Source organism: Mobula birostris, chromosome 5 (assembly GCF_030028105.1).
Source record: "Mobula birostris isolate sMobBir1 chromosome 5, sMobBir1.hap1, whole genome shotgun sequence".
Classification (NCBI taxonomy): Eukaryota; Metazoa; Chordata; class Chondrichthyes; order Myliobatiformes; family Myliobatidae; genus Mobula; species Mobula birostris.
Window position 1 is genome coordinate 81,987,507 of NC_092374.1, and position 25,083 is coordinate 82,012,589.

General features: G+C 45.3%; 1 protein-coding gene across 11 annotated transcripts in view; it reads left to right on the forward strand.

The window, feature by feature from the left end:
* The first annotated feature begins 13,756 nt into the window (after positions 1-13,756).
* LOC140197282 (neuroligin-4, X-linked-like) overlaps positions 13,757-25,083 on the forward strand; it is a 320,059-nt gene continuing 308,732 nt past the window's right edge. For 3 of the 11 annotated variants that reach the window (XM_072257215.1, XM_072257210.1, XM_072257214.1), the window contains exon 1: positions 13,787-14,105. In XM_072257215.1, coding sequence (XP_072113316.1) covers positions 14,000-14,105 — 106 coding nt within the window. In that variant the 5' untranslated portion in view covers positions 13,787-13,999. Of the gene's footprint in view, positions 14,129-15,930; positions 15,958-16,188; positions 16,215-18,049; positions 18,072-20,186; positions 20,204-20,548; positions 20,567-25,083 lie in introns of all 11 variants that reach the window. The other 8 variants (XM_072257212.1, XM_072257213.1, XM_072257208.1 and 5 more) reach the window with 8 other exon arrangements.

Here is a 25,083-nt window from a genome sequence, read left to right on the forward strand (position 1 = left end):
AGTTTGGATTCTGACTTAGTGAACATGAATCCGCGCTTCAAATTCACTACTGCATGCTCAGACTGAGTTTGCCTTATCCAGGAAGATGCTTTCCTCCTGCAGGGAGCTGCCTTGTGATCTGACAGGATTACCATTGCCACCTTGGCTTCACAGTTCAGGAGTAGTTTTATATCGGTGTGGAGCGTGGCCGGGGTACGAGATAGATGGTAGTTAGAATCGCATTCGGGTTTATTATCACTGACCTGTTGTTTTGTGGGAGCAGTACAGAGCAAGACACAAATATTTCTGTAAGTTACAATAAAAAATAGCACAGAAGATGAATAGTGAGGTGGTGTTCATGGGTTCATGCAGGGGAAGGAGCTGTTTCTTAAAATGCCATTACCTCAGTGGAATTTTACCGACAAAGTTCAGTTTTTACGCTTTGCTAACAATCCACGCACATTTCTCTCTGGAGCGCCCATTACAGAGGTGACTTGATAGAGGTGTACAAGATGTAAGAGACAGAGACTGAGTGGATAGGCAAAGACTTTGTCCCCAGGGTGAAAATAGCTAGCACGAAGGAGCATCATTTTAAGGTGACTGGAGTCAAGTGGGGGGGGGGGGGGAGGATGTCAGTGGTGGGTTTTTACACAGAGATTGGTGAGTGTGTGCAGCGCCCTGGTGGGAGAGGCAGATATATTAGCAGCATTTAAGAAATTGTTAGATAGGCACATGGATGATAGAAAAATTGAGTGTCATGTGGGAGGGAAGTGTTACATTGATAGAGTTATAGAAAAATACAGCACAGAACATCATGTACATGCCGAACCATTTAACCTGCTTGCACCCATTGGCCTGCATTGGGGCCACAGCTCCCCATACCCCTACCATCCATGTACCTGTCCAAACTTCTCTTAAACTTTGAAATCGAGCCCGCATCCACCACTTGTGCTGGCAGCTTGTTCCACACTCTCACCACCCTCTGGGTGAAAAAGTTTCCCCTCATGTTCCCCTTAAACTTTTCACTTTTCACCCTTAACTCATAACCTCTAGTTGTAGTCCCACCCAATCTCAGTGAAAAAAGCCTGTTTGCATTTACCCTATCTATATCCCTCATAATTTTGTCTACCTCTTTCAAATTTCCTCTCAATCATCTATGTCCTAAGGGATAAAGTCCTAACCTTTTCAATCTTTCCTTATAACTTAGGTCCTCCAGACCTAGTGACATCCTTGTAAATTTTCCCCGTACTCTTTCAACCTTATTTCCTGAAGGTAGATGACCAAAACTGCACACGATGCTCCAAATTACACCTCACCAATATCTTGTACAACATAACATCCCATCTCCAGTGTTCCCTCTAACTTGTAATGACCAGTGTACATAAAAATCTTGTGCTGTGCAATTTTTTGGCCAGTGACAACAACATGTGCGCACTGAATAATTTCTTAAATAAAAGCAGTAGTGTATAAAATTGGCAGGCAAATCATCGCAAACTCCACATTGTCAACACCATTCGCATCAGAAAATGGAAAAGGAAACATGATTATGTACAATCGTGAAAAATACGAGGTAGAGGGAGACAACCTTTTGTGCGCTAGCCACAAAAGATGAGTGCGCAACGCACACGCTCAAACCTTAGAGGGAACATTGGTCACATCCTGTACTCAATATTTTGATTTATGAGTAGGTTAAAAAGTCAGAGCAACATCGTGGACCAGAGTCTTCACTGTGTTGCAATGTTTAATACTCTATGTTACGTTTTATGTTTAGTCAAATTATTGCCTTTTCATTCCCTGTTTATGAAATGAGATCAATATAGGACTAGTATAAGTGGGTGGGTGATGGTTAGCATTCTCTCCCTTTCCCTCTCTCTCTTTCATTCTCTTGGTCTCTCTTCCTTTCTCATTCTTCTCTCTTGGTCTCTTTTTCTGTCTCTCTCTTCCTCTCCCCACTCTTCTTCTCTCTCTCTCTCTCTCTCTCTCCCTCCCTTCCCTTGTGCCTTATGCACTGGTGAAAAACTGCACCATTCGTCCCACATCCCCACATTCCCCCAGACCCTCACTTCCTGGGACCTTTCCCAAACTCCCTATTTACTGCTACCCTTCCCGAGCTCCCCATTTACCAGGGATACTCCCCTAAAGTTAAAAGTTCAAAGTACATTTATTATCAAAGTATATATACTGTGGCAAGCATTTGGTCCATAATGACAGATGAAGAATCTTGTTTAACTCAATAACTTTGTTCACTGGGCTATGACCCGGAGAAAGAACCCACTGAATCACATACAGACGGTGGGAGGTGACCATCACACACCCTGGTTACAGTCAGGGTGACCCACAAACACACATGCGAATAACTGTGTAACCCAAGCTAAAATGTAATGATAAATGTGCTTGAACATCCCACCATAATCCCACCAAAGCATTTGAAAACAAGAATGATAAATGAACTGGTCACTAGGAATGCTGGGGCAGGCTGATGACCATGCCCCCCCCCCCACCCCGAGCAACACAATACTACATACATACTCTGATACATGACAACTACACTGTCCATAGGGTCCCATGAGTCGACGATGACTCGACGGTGCTCAACAACAACATACTATATACGACCCTGAAATTTGCCTCCTTACAGGCAGCCATGAAACAAAGAAACCCAATAGAACCCATCTAAAAAAAAAACCAACAAACACCCAACGTGCAGAGGTAAAACATCGGGCAAACGACAAAAACAAGCAAATAACTGAAATTCATGAAAGTGAGCTCACAAACGTGAGGCCAGACATCACTGCAGCCGATCCAGGAGCCTGTGAGTTGCAGGCTACAGCCTCAGCTCGTCGCAGCTGACTACCTGCCTCTCCCTCACCTCTGGCCCTGACACCCTGTCCTTTTCAATCTGACCCGGTGCTTAAATCAGCCAATGACCTTTCCTCATTCTCGGGCCTGGGCCCCACTGCCCTGATTCAGCCTGTACCTGACCTTTCCAATCTGGCCTGGTGCTTAAATCGGCCAAACACTGGCTCATCGCCCTCTCTCAGGCCTGGTCCCCCACTTACTGGGACCCCTTCCACTAATACTCCCAGGCAATGGCCAGGGCAGGTAACAGTGTGGTTGACCACTGGGTGTTGCAGTCCCCACCCACATCCCAAAAGTGTTGCAGGTCGGAGAATTAATTGGGCCGTTGATAGTTGCGAGTAAGGGCTAGAATCAGCAGATGTCATCACCGATTAATTGGACTCTGAAAAACTTATACTAAATCGTGCTTGAGAAAGAATTTCTTTAGCCGGAGGACTGTGAATCTGTGGAATCTATTGCCACAGATATCTGTGGAGACCAAGTGATTGGGTGTATTTACAGCACAGATAAATAGGTTCCTGATTAGTCAAGGTGTCAAAGTTTACAGGGAGAAGGCTGGAGAATGGGGTTGAGAGGGATAATAAATCAGCCATGATGGAATGGCAGTGCAGACTGGATGGGCTGAATGGCCTCATTCTGCTCCCGTGTGACTTAGAAACATAGAAAATAGGTGCAGGAGTAGGCCATTCGGCCCTTTGAGTCTGCACCACCATTCAGTATGATCATGGCTGATCATCCAACTCAGAACCCTGTACCTGCCTTCCCTCCATACCCCCTGATCCCTTTAGCCACAAGGGCCATATCTAACTCCCTCTTAAATATAGCCAATGTACTGGTCTCAACTGTTTCCTGTGGCAGAGAATTCCACAGATTCACCACTCTCTGTGTGAAGAACTTTTTCCTAATCTCGGTCCTAAAAGGCTTCCCCTTTATCCTCAAACTGTGACCCCTCGTTCTGGACTTCCCCAACATCAGGAACAATCTTCCTGCATCTAGCCTGTCCAATCCCTTTAGGATTTTATATGTTTCAATCAGATCCCCCCTCAATCTTCTAAATTCCAACGAGTATAAGCCTAGTCGATCCAGTCTTTCATCATATGAAAGTTCTGCCATCCCAGGAATCAATCTGGTGAACCTTCTTTGTACTCCCTCTTTGGCAAGGATGTCTTTCCTCAGATTAGGGGACCAAAACTGCACACAATACTCCAGGTGTGGTCTCACCAAGGCCTTGTACAACTGCAGTAGTACCTCCCTGCTCCTATACTCGAATCCTCTTGCTATGAATGCCAGCATACCATTTGCCTTTTTCACCGCCTGCTGTACCTGCATGCCCACTTTCAATGACTGATGTATAATGACACCCAGGTCTCGTTGCACCTCCCCTTTTCCTAATCGGCCACCATTCAGATAATAATCTGTTTTCCTGTTTTTGCCACCAAAGTGGATAACTTCACATTTATCCACATTAAATTGCATCTGCCATGAATTTGCCCACTCACCTAACCTATCCAAGTCACCCTGCATCCTCTTAGCATCCTCCTCACAGCTAACACTGCCGCCCAGCTTCGTGACATCCGCAAACTTGGAGATACTGCATTTAATTCCCTCATCTAAGTCATTAATATATATTGTAAACAACTGGGGTCCCAGCACTGAGCCTTGCGGTACCCCACTAGTCACTGCCTGCCATTCTGAAAAGGTCCTATTTATTCCCACTCTTTGCTTCCTGTCTGCCAACCAATTCTCTATCCACATCAATACCTTACCCCCAATACCGTGTGCTTTAAGTTTGCACACTAATCTCCTGTGTGGGACCTTGTCAAAAGCCTTTTGAAAATCCAAATATACCACATCCACTGGTTCTCCCCTATCCACTCTACTAGTTACATCCTCAAAAAATTCTATGAGATTCGTCAGACATGATTTTCCTTTCACAAATCCATGCTGACTTTGTCCGATGATTTCACCGCTTTCCAAATGTGCTGTTATCACATCTTTGGTAACTGACTCTAGCATTTTCCCCACCACCGATGTCAGGCTAACCGGTCTATAATTCCCTGGTTTCTCTCTCCCTCCTTTTTTAAAAAGTGGGGTTACAGTAGCCACCCTGCAATCCTCAGGAACTAGTCCAGCATCTAAAGAGTTTTGAAAAATTATCACTAATGCATCCACTATTTCTTGGGCTACTTCCTTAAGCACCCTGGGATGCAGACCGTCTGGCCCTGGGGATTTATCTGCCTTTAATCCCTTCAATTTACCTAACACCACTTCCCTACTAACATGTATTTCCCTCAATTCCTCCATCTCACTGGACCCTCTGTCCCCTACTATTTCCGAAAGATTGTTTATGTCCTCCTTAGTGAGGACAGAACCAAAGTAGTTATTTAATTGGTCTGCCATGTCCTTGCTCCCCATAATCAATTCACCTTTTTCTGTCTGTAAGGGACCTACATTTGTCTAAACCAATCTTTTTCTTTTCACATATCTATAAAAGCTTTTACAGTCAGTTTTTATGTTCCCTGCCAGTTTTCTCTCATAATCTTTTTTCCCCTTCCTAATTAAGCCCTTTGTTCTCCTCTGCTGGACTCCGAATTTCTCCCAGTCCTCAGGTGAGCCACTTTTTCTGGCTAATTTGTATGCTTCTTCTTTGGAATTGATACTCTCCCTAATTTCCCTTGTCAGCCACGGGTGCACTACCTTCCTTGATTTATTCTTTTGCCAAACTGGGATGGACTATTGTTGTAGTTCATCCATGCAACCTTTAAATGCTTGCCATTGCATATCCACCGTCAGCCCTTTAAGTGTCATTTGCCAGTCTATCTTAGTTAATTCGCGTCTCATACCTTCAAAGTTACCCTTCTTTAAGTTCAGAACCTTTGTTTCTGAATTAACTATGTCACTGTCCATCTTAATGAAGAATTCCACTGTATTATGGTCACTCTTACCCAAGGGGCCTCTCACGACGAGATTGCTAACTAACCCTTCCTCATTGCTCAAAACCCAGTCCAGAATAGCCTGCTCCCTAGTTGGTTCCTCGACATGTTGGTTCAAAAAACCATCCCGCATACATTCCAAGAAATCCTCTTCCTCAGCACCCTTACCAATTTGGTTCACCCAATCTATATGTAGATTGAAGTCACCCATTGTAACTGCTGTTCCTTTATTGCACACATTTCTAATTTCCTGTTTAATACCATCCCCAACCTCACTACTACTGTTAGGTGGCCTATACACAACTCCCACTAGCGTTTTCTGCCCCTTAGAGTTAGGCAGCTCTACTGATATCGATTCCACATCTTCCCGGCTTATGTCCTTCCTTTCTATTGCATTAATCTCCTCTCTAACCAGCAATGCTACCCCACCTCCTTTTCTTTCTTGTCTATCCCTCCTGAATATTGAATATCCCTGAATGTTGAGCTCCCATCCCTGGTCACCCTGGAGCCATGTCTCTGTGATCCCAACTATTTCATATTCATTAATAACAATCTGCCCTTTTAATTCATCCACCTTGTTACGAATGCTCCTTGCATTGACACACAAAGCCTTCAGGCTCGCTTTTACAACACTCTTAGCCCTTATACAATTATGTTGAAAAGTGGCCCTTTTTGATTGGAATATAGGCAGAGTAGGGTCTTCTGGTCCTCAGAGCTGCACCACGCAGCAATCCCCCCATTTCAGAATCAGAATCAGGTTTAATATCACCAGCATATGTTGTGAAATCTGTTGTCTTCAGAACAAATGGCTTGCTGCCATTCAGAAATCTGACGGCAGAGGGGAAGAAGCTGTTTCTGAATCACTGAATGTGAGCCTTCAGGTTCCTGTACCTCCTCCCTGACGGTAGCAACGAGAAGAGGGCATGTCCTGGGTGATGGGGATCCTTAATGATGGACACCGCCTTTTTGAGGCATCACTCCTTGAACATGTCCTGGATACTATGGAGGCCAGTGCTCATTAGAGAGCTCACTAGTAAGTTTACAACTCTCTGCAGCTTATTTCGATCCTCTGCAGTAGAACTTAGCACCTCCCATACCAGGTGGTGATGCAGCCCATTAGAATGCTCTGCACCTTTAGAAATTTTTGAGTGTCTTTGGTGACATACCAAATCTCCTCAAACTCCCAATGAAATATAACCAATGCCGTGCCTTCTTTGTAGCTGCATTGATATGTTGGGTCCAGGATAGAACCTTCCAGCCCTTTGAGGCACACCACCCAGCGATCCCCGATTTAATCCTAGCCTAATCATGGGACAATTTACAATGACCAATTAACCTACCAACCGGTATGTCTTTGGACTGCGGGAAACCGGAGCACCTAGAGGAAACTCACATGGTCACGGGGAGAACGTTTAAACTCCTTACAGGTAGCAGTGGGATTTGAACTCGGGTTGCTGGTACTGTAAATCGTTGTGCTAACCACTACACCACCATTCCACCCCAAGTGGCCTTTACTTAGATATGCACAAGGAGAACAGCTTGGTCCCTGTCACCACACGGTTGTAAGGTCTGAACAAAAAAAGATGCCGTTTTTATACAGAAATTGTATAAAAATTGTTGTGGTTGGATACAGATATTGAGCTATTTGGAACACTATGTGTGTTCAAATTCTAATCAATCATCAAATGGTTCCATTTATTATTAGAGAATGTATACAGTATACAGCCTGACATTCTTACTCTTCACAGACATCCATGACAAACGGAAGAGCCTCAAAAGAATAAATGACAGAAAAGTGCTAGAAACTCAAAGCCCCCTCTCCCCACTCTGCTGTGCAAGCATCAACGTTCCCCCTCCACCCCACCCATTTCAGCAGAAAGCATCAGTGTCCACCACCCACCAAGCAACAGCGTGCACCCCAAGAGACACCATGATCCGCAATCAACAAACACTATTGTTTACCCGACAGCTTGACATGCCACGGACTCTCTCTCTTTCTCACTAACATGGGCCACCCATTTCACAGCAAAAGGGGAGATCGACAAACAGTATATGTTATGATGTCACAATCTGTTGCATCACTAATTTAATTCACTCATGGGCGATCGTGGTCTTTCCATGACCACAATTGTCCTTGGCAAGTATTTTTTTTTACAGAAGTGGTTTGCCATTGCCTTCTTCTGGGCAGTGTCTTTACAAGATGTGCGACCCTAGCCGTTATCAATACTCTTCAGAGATTGTCAGCCTGGCGTTAGTGGTCGCAAAACCAGGACTTGTGATATGCACCAGCTGATCATACGACCATCCACCACCTGCTCCTAGGGCTTCATGTAAACATGATCAGAAGTGAGGGTCTAAGCAAATGCTACACTTTTCCCAAGGGTAACCCGAAGGCCAGCAGAGGGAAGGAGCACTTTACATCTCCTCTGGTAGAGCGATAGATAGCTCTACCAGCCATGCCGCTATGGTAATAAAAAACATTAATAACCATAAGACATAGGAGCAGAATTAGGCCATTCAGCCCATTGAGTCTGCTCCACCATTCTATCATGGCTGATTTATTAACCCTCTCAGCCTCATTCGTCTGCTTTCTCCCTGTGATCTCCGATGCCGTGACTAATCAAGACCTTATTGTTGAGCATCTTTTTGCTACATCTTGTAACAAACAACATTTAACTCAGAGGAGATCAATCATATGTAACCCTCAGGCTCGTCCAGCTCGTGTTCGTCTAGGGGAAAACAGCCTCTGGCCCAGCCAAACTGAGAAATCATGTTTGTGTGGATGCTGTGTAATGTACCACCCAGTTACAAACCCACAACGCAAAATATCAGACAGTAAGCCATTTGCAATTAAATGATTGAACTTCATGATTTAATCTGATTTATGATTTAACTTAATCTGAATATAGGGTTAGTAATGAAAATAAAAAAGGGCCCATTTCAAGGAAAAGTCAAAAGTGCACGTTGGAGTCACTCATTTGCCATTCTTCCACCATTAGTCTCCTCTGAGCGTCGTCGACCTTCAGGCCCTCAGATCCCAGTCCACTCCACCCAGCGGTCTACCAGCTCTTTCCACACACATCTTTCCTCTTCATCTCTCCTCGACTAAGGACCGCGAAAAGTCTCCTTCCAGGTCCACAAGACACAGCAACAATCTCTGATTGGCTAACATGCACACCACCGTCCTGTTATCTCCAGCCGTAACCCAAACATTGCTGCTACAGACAAACCGTTACCTCAGCAGTGAACATTACAGAGAAGCCCTTTCATTAGCTTTAGCAGTGAAACATTACAGAGGAGCCATTACATTAGCAGTGAATCCTTACAGCATGTTACACATAAGTGCATTTATTTTACTTGCTACAAGGGAAGACTAGCACCACACAACTGCCAGTGATAGCTTTGAAAAAGCAGACAGTATAGTCACTCCTTTATATACAAGTGTTATTTACCCATGCCAGTTCAGGGACAGGGTACATTCTGTTCGCCTTGAGGTCCATAGGAGTAATTTTGTATGAACACTATTAGCAAAGCACTCTGGTACAATCCAGGTTCAATTTTGTTACTACAAGTAAAGCACTATCAACCTCCACTTTAAATACACCCAATGACTTGGCCTCCACAGCCATCTGTGGCAATGAATTCCACAGATTCAACATTCTCTGACTTAAGGAATTCCTCCACATCTCTGTTCTAAAAGGACATCCATCTGTTCTGAGGCTGTGCCTTCTGGTCTTAGACTCCCCCACCATAGGAAATGTCCTCTCCACATCTAGTCTATTGAGGCCTTTCAGCACTTGATAGGTTTCAATGAGATCCCCTCCCCCATTCTTCTGAATTCTAGTGAGTAGAGTCCAGAGCCATCAAATGCTCCTCAGCCTTTCAATCCCAGAATCATTTCCGTGAACCTCCTTAGACCCTTCTCCAAAGTTAACACATTCTTTCTTAGCAAAGGAGCACAAAACTACTCACAATACTTCATGTGAGGCCTCACCAGTGCCTTTTAAAGTCTCAAGATTGCATCCTTTTATATTCTAGTCTATTCTATATTGAAATTAATGCCAACATTGCATTTGCTTCCTCACCACCAACTCAACCTACAAATTAACCTAAAGGTACGTCCTTCCATTCTGAGGTCTTCTGCCCCAGTAGAATCTATGCATTAAAGGTCAATTGCAAAGTAGTTGTTCAACAGTAAATGTCACCCTAGAATCCTTCACTGGCATCTTTACTTTGTCTTGGTATGCTTCCTGGGCTAACTGCAAACTATCCATGTCTGCACATTATCTTAGACATTTTACCTTGTCCCAACATCCATGGGGGGGGGGGCAAATGATGGGAACTGGGGGAGAGTAAGAGTCGGATCAATGCATGTGTGTGGTTGACGGTTAGCATTGAGTCGACTGACCTGCTTCTGCAGTCTCTCTCATATTGAGACGAGAACTCTACACTCGGCTCCTCAGGTGTCCTACGAGAGCAGAAAAACATGTTTGGAGGCTGGGGGTGTGGTGGGGGAAGGGGTAGTTAGTTAGTTAATTAGTTAATTTATTTATCTAACTATCGATCTATCTGCTGGTATCTATCTGTCTTGTCTATCTATCTGTCTTTTTATCTATCTATTGAATAACTGAGATACAGAGTGGAATAGGCCATTCCAGCCCTTCGAGCTGTGCTGCCCAACAATCCCCTATTTAACCCTAACCTAATCACAGGACAGTTTATAATGACCAATTAACCTACTAACTGGTACATCTTTGGACTGTGGGAGGAAACCGGAGCACCTGACAAAAACCTGCGCGGTCACTGGTAGGACATACAATCTCCTTGCAGGCAACAGCGGGATTTGAACCAGGGCTACTGGTTCTGTCGAGCATTGTGCTAACTAGTTCACTACGGGACAGTGTCTGGCCGCAGCAAGTGAACCTCCACCTGAGGGGGGAGGTGATGCTGATGGCAGGAGCTTATGTAGCTCCTGCATGTGTAGATCACTGGCTGTGCGTGTTCAGAGGTAACACTTTGATCAAACAGCAGCAACACTGCATGAGTTCACCATGGGGGTATAGAACCAACTTGAAGAAGGTGCTGTGATTATCAGGGATTGGTTTGTCACCAAACTGTGTTAACCTCAGCCAAGTTCGAGGACAAACTTATGCTCATCCCACTTTGGCCATTTTATTAGGTACACCTGTACATCTGCTTGTTAATGCAAATATCCAATCAGATATCAGCAACTCAATGCATTAAAGTACATGGTCAAGAGGTTCAGTTGTTGTTCAGACCAAACATCAGAATGCGGATGAAATGTGATTTAAGTGACATTGACTGTGGAATGATTGTTGGTGCCAGACGGGGTGGTTTGAGTATCTCAGAAGCTGCTGACCTCCTGGGATTTTTATTCACAGCATTCTCTAGAGTTTACAGGGAATGGTGCGAGAAACAAAAGACATCCTGTAAGCAGCAGTTCTGTGGGTGGAATCACCTTGGTAATTAGAGACAAATTATAGACGTGAGAAATTCTGCCGTTGCTGGAAAACCAGAGCAACACTCGCAAAATGCTGGAGGAGCTCAGCAGGTCCGGGTCTGGCAGCATGTATGGAAATCAACAAACAGTTATCGTTTTGGACTGGGACCCTTCCTCAGAGTCCTAAAGAAGGATTTCGACAGCAGTACATTGCAATATGTAGTAGTAATAAACTGTAAATTACAGTAAGTATATGCATATTTAAAAAGTTGTTAAATAAATAGTGCAAAAGGAGAGAAAACGAGTAGTGAGGTTCAATGTCTGTTGGGGGGTGGGAAGAAGCTGTTCCTGAATCGTTGAGTGTGTGCTCCTGTACCTCCTCCCTGATGGTAGCAATGAGAAGAGAGCCCTTCCTGGGTGACGGGGGTCCTTAATGATGGATGACTCCTTTCTGAGGTATTGTTCCTCAAAGACATCCTGCATTCGGGGGAGACAAGTGCTCACGACGAAGCAGACTGATTTATGATCAGGACTATTATCACTGACGTACTGTGTGTCATGAAGTTTGTGGCAAACATAAAAAATCACTGTAAGTTACAGTACAAAATAAATTAAAATGAATTGTGCGAAAGATGAATGGTGAGGGAGTGTGCATGAGTTAATGGACCATTCAGAGATCGGTTGCAGTGGGGAAGAAGCTGTTCCTGAATCACTTCCATCCTGATGGTAGCAATGAGAGGAGGGCAGCATGGCTTAGTGGTTAGCACACCGTTTTACAGTACAGGCGACACGGCTTCGATTCCTGCTGCTGTTTGTGGGGAGTTTTTACGTTCTCCCCGTGACCGCGTGAGTTTCCTCCGGGTGCTCGGGTTTCCTCCCATAGTCCAAAGACGTACTGGGTAGGTTAATTGGTCTTTGTAAATTGTCCTGTGATTAGGCTAGGGTTAAGTTGGGTTTGCTAGGCAGTGGGGTCTACTCTGTGCTCTATCTCAATAAATCTGTAAAAGGTCATGTCCCACAGGTGGCAAGGTGGATCCATCTTGAGCCATCTTGATGCTGCCATCTTGAGGCACTGGCTTTTGACCATGGCCCTGATGGGGAGGCCAGTGCCCATGATGGAGCATGATCTAACTCCACCCCCCAGCTAATTCAGCCTCACCCAACCAAGGCATTCCCTTTCTTCTACCCATCACTTCCTCACCTTCTTTGCTACTGAATATATCTGAATATATATATATATAGATTGTTGTGAGTTGTAGAGGGAATGGTGGGGTGTGGGGTTAGCGCAGGAGAATGGGACTGGGGCAGAAGATCGGCCGTTGATCTCGATGGGTGAGGCTCAAGGGGTAGAATCGCTCCATCTTTTGTGAATCAGAGGCAGAGACAACCGTCACTGGTCGCGCCAGTGTACCTTCTCCCCGAGCCCAGTGGACTTTGCCTGTAATCCAGTGTACCTTCCTTTGGCAAGTGATAGAAGCTTCGCTGTGGCCGCGGGCCAGGCCTGCTTTGGATTGGCTACCTGCTAATGGGAGAGGGAGGTTCTGGTGGGTCAGCGGGAGGGGAGGGTCAACCTTATCTGGGCTGTGTGACTGTCCTTGGCTGCCTCAGTAACAGAAACTCTCTCTCTCTCTCTCTCTATTTCTCCCAACCCTTGCACCTTACTCTCCTCACCCACCCCTCCATTTCTCTCTCTTTTCCTCAATACATCCTTGTCCCCTCCTTTTTCCTTCTTCCAATACCCCTTTGCTCTTTCCTCCTATACCCCCTCTCTTTTACCCCAATTCCTTCACTCAATTCCCCTCCCTTTTCTTTCCCTTAATTCCCCTTCTTCTCTTTCCTTCAAATCTACTTCCCAACTTTCTCTCATTCCCCTGATCCCTCTCACCTTCCATCTCTCTTCCCCCAATTTACTCTCCCCACCTCTCTCTTCCCTCAATCCCTCATCCACCTCTCTCTTCCCCAATCTTTCATCTACATTCAATTGCTCCCCCAATTCCCCTTTCTCTCCTCCCACTTTCTTTTTCCTTCATTCACCACCCTCCACCCTCTCTCCCCGTCTCTCCCCTCTCAATCTCTTATACTCATTCTCTCTCTCCCACTCTCTCTCTCTCACCCCCCCACCCTCTCCCTTGTTCCCTCCCCCCTTCTCTCTCCCTTCTCTCCCTCCCTCTCCTTGCCCCCGTCTAGGCTCCCAACTACCCCAGGACCACTGAAGGACCACCGATCCGAGAGTCTGCCCCAGGGCCGACAGACAGGATGAGGAGTTGGAGGACATCAGCTGTGAGACCGCCTCCTCGCACCTGTTGAGACGTGTCCGCCAGGAGTGTTGAGAACCTCCCCCACCGGTCGGTCTTTTCCCCAACTCCCCCGCCGTCACCCCGCTTCACCACTCCCCGTCGTCCCGGAGCGGAGAGAAAGGGGTGACCACCGAGGGAAGATGCCCTCTACCCAGGCCTCCGAGTTGGGCCTGCTGCTGTGGGCGCTGGAGGCCGTGGCCTGCTTCGGACTGTTGTCCGGGCAGAAGCACGATGAGATGTACCCAATAGTGACCACCAACTACGGCAAGCTGCGTGGTGTGAGGAAGGAACTCAACAACGAGATTTTGGGCCCGGTGGTTCAGTACTTGGGCGTGCCCTTTGCTACTCCACCCGTGGGTGAGCGGCGCTTCCAGCCCCCCGAGGCCCCCGCCTCCTGGTCCGAGGTGCGCAACGCCACCCAGTTCGCCCCTGTCTGCCCCCAGAACATCCATGGCATACTCCCCGAGGTCATGCTCCCCGTCTGGTTCCTCTCCAACCTGGACGATGTGGCCACTTACATCCAAGACCAGAGCGAGGACTGTCTGTACCTCAACATTTACGTACCCACCGAGAACGGTAAGGAAGCGGGAGGGGTGGGGGTGGGAGTTGGGCAACGTGTTGGTGATGGGAGGTGGGAGGTTTGGAATGGCATTGCGGAAGGCCAAACACGAGCTTATCAGGAAGCACAAGAGATTCTGCCAGCGCGGGAAATCTTCAGCAGCATATAAAATGCTGAGGGGAGCTCAGCAGGTCAGGCAGCATCTATGGAGGTGGAATAAACAGTTGACGTTTCAGGCAGAGATGTGCTGGCTTTGGGAAGGTCAAGAAGAGGTTTACAAAAATGATCCCAAGAATGAAAAGGTTAAGGTTTTTGGAGCACTTGGTGTCTTTGGGCATGTTCTTGCTGGATTTTAGAAGAATGAGGGGGAATCTCATTGAAACCTGTAAAATATTGAAAGGCCTCGATAGAGTGGATGTGGAGCAGATGTTCCTACAGTGGGGGAAGTCTAAGACCAGAGGGCACAGCCTCAGAATAGAAGCACACCCTTTAGAACAGAGATGAGGAGGTTTTTTTTAGCCAGAGGCAGTGAATCTATGGAATTTATGGCCACAGACAGTGCAAGCCAGGCCATTGGGTATATTTAAAGAGGAGGTTGTTAGGTTCTTAGTTTGTAAAGGCACAGGAACACAGGACGCTGCAGGGAATTGTGGACACAGCCTAGTACATCACAGGCACTTCCCACTTCACATCAGTAGTATCTACAGGAAACACTACCCCAAGAAGGCAAAGATCCCCACCATCTGGACCACACCATCTTCTCACAGGACAGGAGTTACAGAAGCCTAAATTCCCGCACCACCAGGTTCAAGAACAGCAATTTCCCCTTCAACCATTCAGTTCTTGAAACAACCTGTGCAACCCTAATGCCTCCCTCAGTACAGCAACATCAGGACCCTTTTGGTCACTTTGTACTGAAGGATGGTGAACCTGTGGAACTCACTGCCACGGCTGGCTGTGGAGGCCAAGTCATTGTGCATATTTAAAGCACAGTTTGGCAGGTTCTTGATTAGTAATTGTGTCAAAAGTTACAGGGAAAAGGAGAATAGGGCTGAGGGAGAAAACAAATGGCCTAATTCTATTCCTCTGTCTTATAGTTGTTAACAGTAGATGATTTGGGCAGGAGTGTCCTAATGAAGGGTCTTGGCTTGAAATGTCGACTGTTTATTCCTCTCCATAGTTGCAGCCTGAGTTGCTAGAATTTATCATTGGTGATTGGGCAGGGGGAGGAAGGTGGGGTCATTCCACCCTTGTTAATGGTTGAGCATCACTGCCTCTCATTACCAGCCCCGCCTTCCCTCACCAATGACCCTATTCTGGTCAATAAACGCAATCTTCCATTGCCTCGTTGTATGGATGGGTAGAGGTCTTCCAGGAATTCCCAGGACAAGCTTGGATTTCCAGCCTTCCGGGCACATCAACCTTTCAGATTAGCACGGAGACTTCATAAACTATTCCCCCTTACGCTTTTCATTGCTCCTTGTTGCTGGGGAGACTAGTGTCCGTGATGGAGCTCTGTCTGGGTCTTTCAGTATCTGGTAGGTTTCTGTGAGATCTTCTCCATCCTTCTGAATTTCTTCAGAGGAACAGGTTGGGAATGAGACAGAGAATGCAAGTGGGATCCATTTATGCTTGGCATCAGGATCATCATGACATTGTGGGCCAAATGGCCTGCTCCTGTGTCCTTCTAGGCTCTGTGTACATATTTCTTCCAGTATATGAGACTCAATGTTCAAGTGGTAGCAGGAATGACTGTGTTAACTCCTTGACCCCACCCAACTCTCAGCAACCGCTCACCCCTTTAATCTACCTGTCCCTAATTTCAAAGACTCTAAACAAAAGTTAAAAAAGCTAAAAAAAAAGTTCAAAGTGCATTGTAAATTTATTGACAAAGTACATATACGTCGCCATATACAACCTTGAGATTAATTTTCTTGCAGGCCTACTCAATAAATCGTAGCAGAATCAATAAAAGACCGCACCAACTTGGGTGTTCAGAGTGCAGAAGACGACAAGCTATGCAAATACAAAAAGAAATAAATAATAATAAATAAATAAGCAGTACATAAATAAGCACGAACACGAGTCCTTGAAAGTGAGTCCATAGGTTGTGGGAACAGTGCAATGTTGGGGCAAGTGATGTTAGTGAAGTTATCCCCATTGGTTCAAGAGCCTGATGGTTGAGGAGTAGTAACTGTTCCTGAACCTGGTGGTGTGAGTCCTGAGGCTCCTCTACCTTCTACCTGATGGCAGCAGTGAGAAGAGAGCATGGCCTGGGTGTTGGGTGTCCCTGATGATGGATGCTGCTTTCCTGTAGATGTGCTGAATGGAGGGGAGAGCTTTACACATGATGGACTGCAACAAATCAAATCAAATCATAGACACACAGTAAGATGTAAATAAGATTGAAAGAGTATAGAAAAAAATTACAAGGATTCTGCTGGGACTAGAAGGCCTGAGTTATATGGAAAAAGTGAATAGGTTAGTACTTTATTCCTTGGAACGTAGAAGATTGGGAGGAGATTTAATAGAGGTATACAAAATTATGAGAGATATAGATAGGGTAGATGCAGTCTTTTGCCACTGATGTTAGGTGGGTCTACAACCAGAGGTCATAGGTTAAGGGTGAAAGGTGAGAAGTTTAAGGGGAACATGAGGTGAAACTTCTTCACTCAGACGGTGGTGAGAGTGTGCAAGGAGCTGCCAGCACAAGTGGTGCATGCGAGCTTGATCTCAACGTTTGTTTGGATAGGTACATGGATGGGAGGGATATGGAGAGCTATGGACCCAGTTCAGGTTGATGGGAGTAGGCAGTTTAAAAGGTCTGGCCTGGACTAGGTGGCCGAATGACCTGTTTCAGTTCTGTGCTACTCTCTGACTCTTTGACCTTAAAATTAGAATTACCTGCTATCACAACCTTATGATTCCCACAATAGTGTGTGATTTCTTCTTTGGCTGATGGCTAATTTTTTACTTGATTGGCATGAGCAATCCTTCCCAGCAATCGATCAACAATATGTGAGAATTACCTTGACAATGTTTTGAAGAGCTCGTTATCATCCTGAAAGCCAATATTTCTCCTTTAAGTAAATCACCAAAATTCCGAGAACCTGCTTCCTGTTTGTTTGCCGTCGTGAGCTCCCAGTTTGGTCACTGAGCTGCATGTTGGAAGCTGGGCAGCACGGTAGCGTGACGCTTTACATGCTAGACATGGAGTCATTGGAGAGGGTTCAGACCAGGTTCACCAGGGTGCTGCCTGAATTAGAGGGTACGAGCTCTGAGGAGAGGTGGACAAACCTGTGCTGTTTGTTGTGCTCCAGTGCTCCAGTGGACGCTGAGGGGAGAGCTGATAAAATTTATAAAACTCTGAAAGGCACAATTGGGTAGATTCCCCGGGATGGAAGTGTTAAAAACTAGAGGGTGTAGTGAGAGGGGGAAGTTTAAGTGAGTTATGCAGGGGAGGGTTTTCACACAGAGGGCGGTGCATGTCTGGAATGTGCTGCCGGGGAGGAGGCAGATTTATGTTTTCTGGAATGCTGCTTATTCAGAGATTTAAAGTACATTTATTATCGAAGTATGTATGCAGTATACAACCCTGAGATTCATCTTCCCACAGACAGCCATGATGCAAAGAAACACTATGGAACCCGAGCACCGTGCGGCGACACGGTAGTTTAGTGGCTAGCACCACGCTTTACAGTACCAGCGACACAGGTTCAATTCCCACCACTGCCTGTAAGGAGTTTGTACGTTCTCCCCGTGACCACGCATGTTTCCTCCGGGTGCTCTGGTTTCCTCCCACAGTGCAAAGATGTACTAGCTAGTAGGTTAATAGGCCATTGCAAATCGTCCCAAGATTAGGCTACAGTTAAATTGTGCAGAGAGGCTCAAAGGGGGGAAAATGCCTGTTCTGCGCTGTCTCAATAAATGAAATAACATTTAAGGTACATGTAAAGTACAGTGTGCAACCAAGGATGTCAGAGGTTCTGTTCAAATGCATGTCTGTCCCTCTGAATCGCTACCCTTACAGTGGTGCCCATTAATCTGTGGCAACCATTTGGAGAGCCAGATTGGGTGGGTGGGGGGCTGATCCATGGGCTGCTGGGGCAGAGAGAGAGAGCTTCAAGGGGAGGGGATATGCTTGTGGTGGCTTTTGGTCAGTTCTGTTCACAAACAGAATCAGGCTTGCATGTCTCAATGACCCAGAGAGCTATGCTGGCTGGAGTCAAGGCTTTATGATTTGGCTCTTGGTAGGGTCACCCAGGCCAAACAGGTCAAAGGGTAGAGGCCAGACTAAGAGTGGGCCTTCCTTATCTGTGTGCGACTGTATGGACAGACAGATGGAGGACCTTTATTGCTGTCCTAAACGCCAGTAAGTCTGCATTGTGTGTGTGTTTTGTATTGGAATTGGTTTATTACTGACACATGTACTGAGATACTGTGAAAAGCTTGTCTTGCATACTGTTCATACAGATCCGATCATTACCCAGTGTACTGAGCTAACAAGGGTTCCCAGCCTGTGGTCCACGGACTCCTTGCTTAATGGCTAGAACAAGGTAAAGCAATAGCAATGCAAAATAAAGTGTAAAAACTAGCCTCAAAAATGCAGTGCAGGTAGACGATAAAGTTCAAGATCATAATGAGGTAGGTCCTAGTCACACACTCCCAGCCCATAGATTAGACTCTCAGTGAAGATCAGTTTACACTGATAGTGTGCAATGGGACAGCATGGATGGAGCTTTAATGTAAATCCTCTATAACATCTGTGGTGTTGTTTTATGTATGATGTTTTAAAACACTTCTATACTTCCTCCATCGTGTTCATGCAACTGTATTGACAGTTTCTTGTTTTCTATGTAAAGAGCATCTTACAGTTGGTTAGATTCAATCTTGCATTGTAATTTAGTTGGAACCTGAAAATAATGAAAATTTATCCTCATGCATCATTTACAATGTTAAAGCAAGGTTAACACGGTGTCACTCTGAAGGAGCTTGTGCTCAGTTAGCCAGAATTGTTCTTTGTTCTTTGTTCTTTGTCTCTGAAGGACTTTGTCATTTGCATACCTATTATTTTGTTGGGGTGTATACCATTAATGACCTTGCACTGAGGTATCACTGTGTTGGTCTGCGTACCTGTAAGGACCTTATATTGAAATCTCATGGTGTTGGTCAGTGTACCTGTGAGGGCCTTGTATTAAAGTCTCACAGTGTTGGTCTGTGTATTTGTAAGGACTTTATACTGAGGTATCCCCGTGTTGGTTAGTGTACCTGTAAGGACCTTACATTGAGGTATCCCCGTGTTGGTCTGTGGCCCTGTAAGGACCTTGCATTGAGGTATCCCCGTGTTGGTCTGTGGCCCTGTAAGGACCTTGCATTGAGGTATCCCCGTGTTGGTCTGTGGCCCTGTAAGGACCTTACATTGAGGTATCCCCGTGTTGGTCTGTGGCCCTGTAAGGACCTTGCATTGAGGTATCCCCGTGTTGGTCTGTGGCCCTGTAAGGACCTTGCATTGAGGTATCCCCGTGTTGGTCTGTGGCCCTGTAAGGACCTTGCATTGAGGTATCCCCGTGTTGGTCTGTGGCCCTGTAAGGACCTTGCATTGAGGTATCCCCGTGTTGGTCTGTGGCCCTGTAAGGACCTTGCATTGAGGTATCCCCGTGTTGGTCTGTGGCCCTGTAAGGACCTTGCATTGAGGTATCCCCGTGTTGGTCTGTGCACCTGCGAGCACCTTGTATTGAGATATCACTATGTACCTGGAACAAGCTCCTATTGAGATGTTTATCAAAGTTCCAAGTAAATTTGTTATCAAAGGGCCAATATGTTGCCATGCACAAATCTGAGATTCATTTTCTCGTGGGAATTTAGAGGGGAAAAAATACAATGGAATTGTATGTAAAATTATACATAAACAGGCAAAGATTGACAAGCAACCAATCTGCAAAAGAAGACGCATTGTGCAAATACAAATAATACTGAGAACATGAGTTGTGAAGAGTCTTTGAAAGTGAGTCCTGATAGTTGTAGGATAATAACTGTTCTTGAACCTACAAATCTAAGGCTTCTGTTCCTCCTTCTGCATGGTAATAACGAGAAGACAGCAAGGCCTGGATATTGGGTGTTTTTGATGATGGATGCTGCTTTCTTGTGGCAGCGCTCCACGTAAATGCGCTCACTGGTGGGGAAGGTTTTACCTGTGATGAACTGGGTTGTATCTACCATGTTCTGTAGCTTTTTCCATTCCTGGACATTGGTATTTCCATACCAAGCCATGATGCAACCAGTCAGGATACTCTCCACTGTGCATCTATAGAAGTTTGTCAAAGATTTGGTGACTTTGCTGTATTAGTCTGTGTGACTGTAAGGACCTCCTATTCGGATATTTATTCCTATGTTAGTCTACATACCCATAAGGACTTTGTATTAAGAGATCAGTCACTGTATTGGTCTGTGTACCTGTGAGAACTTTGTAGACCTTCTGGTAAAAACATTTATTATCAAGGTATACAACTCTAAAATTTTTCTTGTCCAGATAGTCACAAAACCATGAAAGAAAAAGAATGGCTGCATGGCAATCAACCCCCAAATCCCACCCCCCCACAAAAATAAACAATGAAAATCAGAACAGGCACATCGGCCCTCAATTTCCCACCCCCCACACAAAAAGTGAGAAAGATTGGGTGAAAGAAACAGAATACAAAAAAAAACTATAAGACTGAAGAAAAGTCTATCATCCAAGTCCACATACAAAACACAGAAAACCTGGACAACATTCTCCGGGCACAATGGCGGGTGCTCCCCCCCATGTCACAGAGTGATCCCCAGCGATCACAAGGCAGGCAGCTAGCAGTCACCCTTCACGTTCAGTTGTCACTTTGATTGAACAAGGAAAGCTATAATTGGCGAAATGGAGTTGAACATTGACTCTCACTCTGTCCTGCTGGCTTCTCACCACGAAATTTGCGAAGGCTGCCTCTGCTTCCTGAGATCCTCTCAGAGATTGCTATGTGCTGAAACACCCAAACGACCTCCAAACTTCTGCATTTGCCTCAATGTTCCAATTTCCCTTGTCTCTTTAATCGGTGAACAATGAAAGCTTTAATCAGCGAAATAGAATCGGACATTGGTTCAAGCCCCCTCCCACAACTGGTCTGCCCTTCCCAGTAAAAAGGACCTTTTAATGAGATACCTGTCACTATGTTGGTCTGTGTACCTATAAGGACCTTTTGTTGAGATAACTGCCATTATGTTGGTCTGTGTATCTGTAAGGACCTTTTATTGAGGTACTTGTCACTATGTTGGTCTGTGTATCTGTAAGGACCTTTTATTGAGGTACTTGTCACTATGTTGGTCTGTGTATCTGTAAGGACCTTTTATTGAGGTACTTGTCACTATGTTGGTCTGTGTATCTGTAAGGACCTTTTATTGAGGTACTTGTCACTATGTTGGTCTGTGTATCTGTAAGGACCTTTTATTGAGGTACTTGTCACTATGTTGGTCTGTGTATCTGTAAGGACCTTTTATTGAGGTACTTGTCACTATGTTGGTCTGTGTATCTGTAAGGACATTGTATTGAGGTACCTGTCACTATGTTGGTCTATGTACCTGTAAGGACCTTGTATTGACGTACTTGTCACTATGTTGGGCTGTGTGTCTGTTCGTTCAATAGTTCCATTTAATATCAGAGGAATATGTACAATATACATCCTGAAATTCCTTTTCTTCGCAGACATCGTGAAAGACAGAAGAGTGCCCCGAACAATGAGTGACAGTTAAAAAGTTAGAACCCAAAGCCCCCCCCGCTTTCCCCTCCCACGCACAAGCAGCAACAAAGCAACGTTCCCTCCCCCAGCTCCAAGCACTTGAGCAAGAAAGCAACAGCATCCTCCAGCCAGTGAGCATGCAAAAGCAAGGCCCCCAATAAAGACCATGGTCTGCACTAAACAAAAACTAATCGTTTACCCAGGCGTTTGACACGCCACAGGCTCTCTCTCTCTCGCTTCCTCATAAAGGGAAAATGAGGTGTCCCCTTTCACCACAAAAGGGGAGACACAACAACACAACTCAATGATTTACGGTGTTAAAAGCCTGTCATGCTGCTTTTCTTTTCTGAGTCCTGTGTTCCGAGGATTGGCAACAATCTCTCACCCACCAACGAAAGAAAGAGAGAGAGAGAGCACAACTCAGTGAGTACAGAGCATCCAATGGCTGATCCGCTGTTCCTGGTGTTCCGTTCTCTCGCACGACACTTTGGTTGGCAGCACCAGCTTTGAGAAGCGGCTGGAGTGGGTCCCACCACCACAAGGAACCAAAGTTTGAGTGTAACTCCAGGCCAGAGTCTTCAACAGAGAGAAAAGGAGAGGCTACAAAGGCTATCGCTCTGTGTATTTGTAAGGAGCTTGCATCAACATGATGATTAGTAAACATTCTTTTGTCTGAAAGGTTTTGTCAGATAATTTCTCCAACTGAATGACTAAATATTTGGAAGCCTTTCAGAATCAGAGAACCACACAGCAAGGAAAACAGGCCCTATAGCCCACTGAATCCTTGCTCTTCCTCAACCAGAAATTCACATGAATCCAGTATTATTTCACCCACTTTCCTATCAACTGCCCCCAAATCCTACCTGTCACCCACACTCGTTTGATCTTTATGTGCCATGTTGTATGACATGGGCAATCACGTTCTTATCACAAGCTCTGTTTATGTGACCACTGACTCCAGGCAGACAGTCTCTGCAGAGTATTGATAATGGCTGGGCTCACTCATCTTGTAAAGACACTGCCCAGAAGAAGGCGATGGCAAACTACTTCTGCAGAAAAATTTGCCAGGAACAATCATGGTCACAGATGGAGAAAAGAATGGGGAACATGTGAAGAGGATCTTCCTCAAAAGCGATGATCAGATTAAAAACCGACGGAAGACCATGATCACCCGCGTCATGTGACGCGGCAAGTGATGATGGTGACCTGATTGGAGAGGGGAGAAGAGAGAATCTCCGCTGTGGGTGGGGTCTGTGAATAGGTTGGCCGCCGAGGGAAGAGGAGACACGGTCCGTAGAGCGGAGGCTGATTTCGACCGTGTACTGAGCCACGTTCACAGCTCTGCAGATTCCTGTGGTAATGGGCTGAGTCTTTGCTGCACCAAGCCACGATGCAGTCTGAGTGCGTTGTTAACGTTCGTGATGGTCAACAGGGACATGTTGAATCTGTCCTGCCAGTGAGTGAGGTGGCAGCAGGAATGATGGTGTTAAATTCTTGATCCCTCCCACGCTCAACAAACTGTCACTCCTTTAGCCTACCTGTCTCTAGTTTCAAATACTCTATGAGATTAAAAAAAGGTCAGTGTCAAAGTAAACTTATTATCAAAGTACATATATATCACCATATACAATCCTGAGATTCATTGTCTTGTGTGCGTCCTCAATAAATCCATAGAATAATAATTGTAACAGAATTAATGAAACCAGAGTGCAGAAGATAACAAAATTTTAAAATATAAAAAAAAATAAATAAGCAATAAATATTTAGAACATGAGATGAAGAGTCCTTGAAAGCTATTCCATAGGTTGTGGGAACATTGCAATGATGGGGCAAGTGAAATTGAGTGAAGTTATCCCCTCTGGTTCAAGAGCCTGATGGTTGAAGGGTAATAATTGTTCCTGAACCTGGTGGAGTGAGTCCTGAGGCTCCTGTGCCTTATTCCTGATGGCAGCAGTGAGGAGAGACAATGTCCTGGCTGGTGGGGTCCCTGGTAATGGATGCTGCTTTCCTGTGACAGCATTTCACGTAGATATACTCAATGGTGGGGAGGGCTTTACCGGTGATGGACACAGGCAAATGGGACAAGCTCAGGTAGGCATCTGAAGTTCAAGTTTATTGTCATAGGCATACATACAGGGGTTTAAATACCATAAAGATTTGCTACGCAGCAGCAGTACCGTACATTACAAGGTGAGGGCAAACATAATTTAACATAAGGTTAAATTAACATAAATTATACATGCATGCATGCATAATAAACAACGAAGCAAACATTGTGACAGAAGAACACGATTGAAAGAGAGAAAAGAAATCTGGTCTGAGGTAGTATAGGATGGTTGTGTAGTGGTTAGTGTGATGCTATTACAACACTAGTAACCCTGGTTCGGTTCTGGCGGCTGTGTGTCAGGAGTTTGTACATTCTCTCAGTGACCGTGTGGGCTTCCTCAGCATACTCCACCTTCCTCCCACAGACTCACAGAAAAGTACAGCACAGAAACAGGCCCTTTGACCCAACTAGTTTGTGTCAAACTATTTGAACTGCCTTCTGTCACCATCCTGCATCTGGACCACAGCCCTCCATATCCCTGCCATCTATGTACCTATCCATGAACGTTGAAATCGAGCTCGCATGCATCACTTGCGCTGGCAGCTTATTCCACACTCTCACCACCCTCTGAGTGAAAAGGTTTTCCTTTTATGTTCCCCTTAAACTTTTCATCTTTTATCCTTAACCCATGACCTCTGGTTGTAGTCTCACCCAACCTCAGTGGAAAAAGCCTGCTTGCATTTACCCTACCTATACCACTTGTAATTTTGTATACCTGCATCAAATTTCCCCTCAATCTTCTACGTTCTAAGGAATAAAGTCCTAGCCTATTTCACCTTTTCTTATAATTCAGGTCCTCCAGACCTGGCAACATCCCTGTAAATTTTCTCTGTACCCTTTCAGCCTTATTTACATTTTTCTTGTGGGTAGGTAACCAAAACCGCACACAATACTCCAAATTAGGCCTTGCCAAAGTCTGATTCACCTTCAACATAACATCCCATCTCCTGTACTCAGTACTTTGATTTTTGAAGGCCAATGTACCAAAAGCTTTCTTTACGACCCTATCTACCTGTCACACTTCTTTCAATGAATTATGGATCTATATTCCCAGTTCCCTCTGTTCTACTGCACTCCTCGGTGCCCTACTATTCATTGTGTAAGACCTACCCTGGATGGTTCTACCAA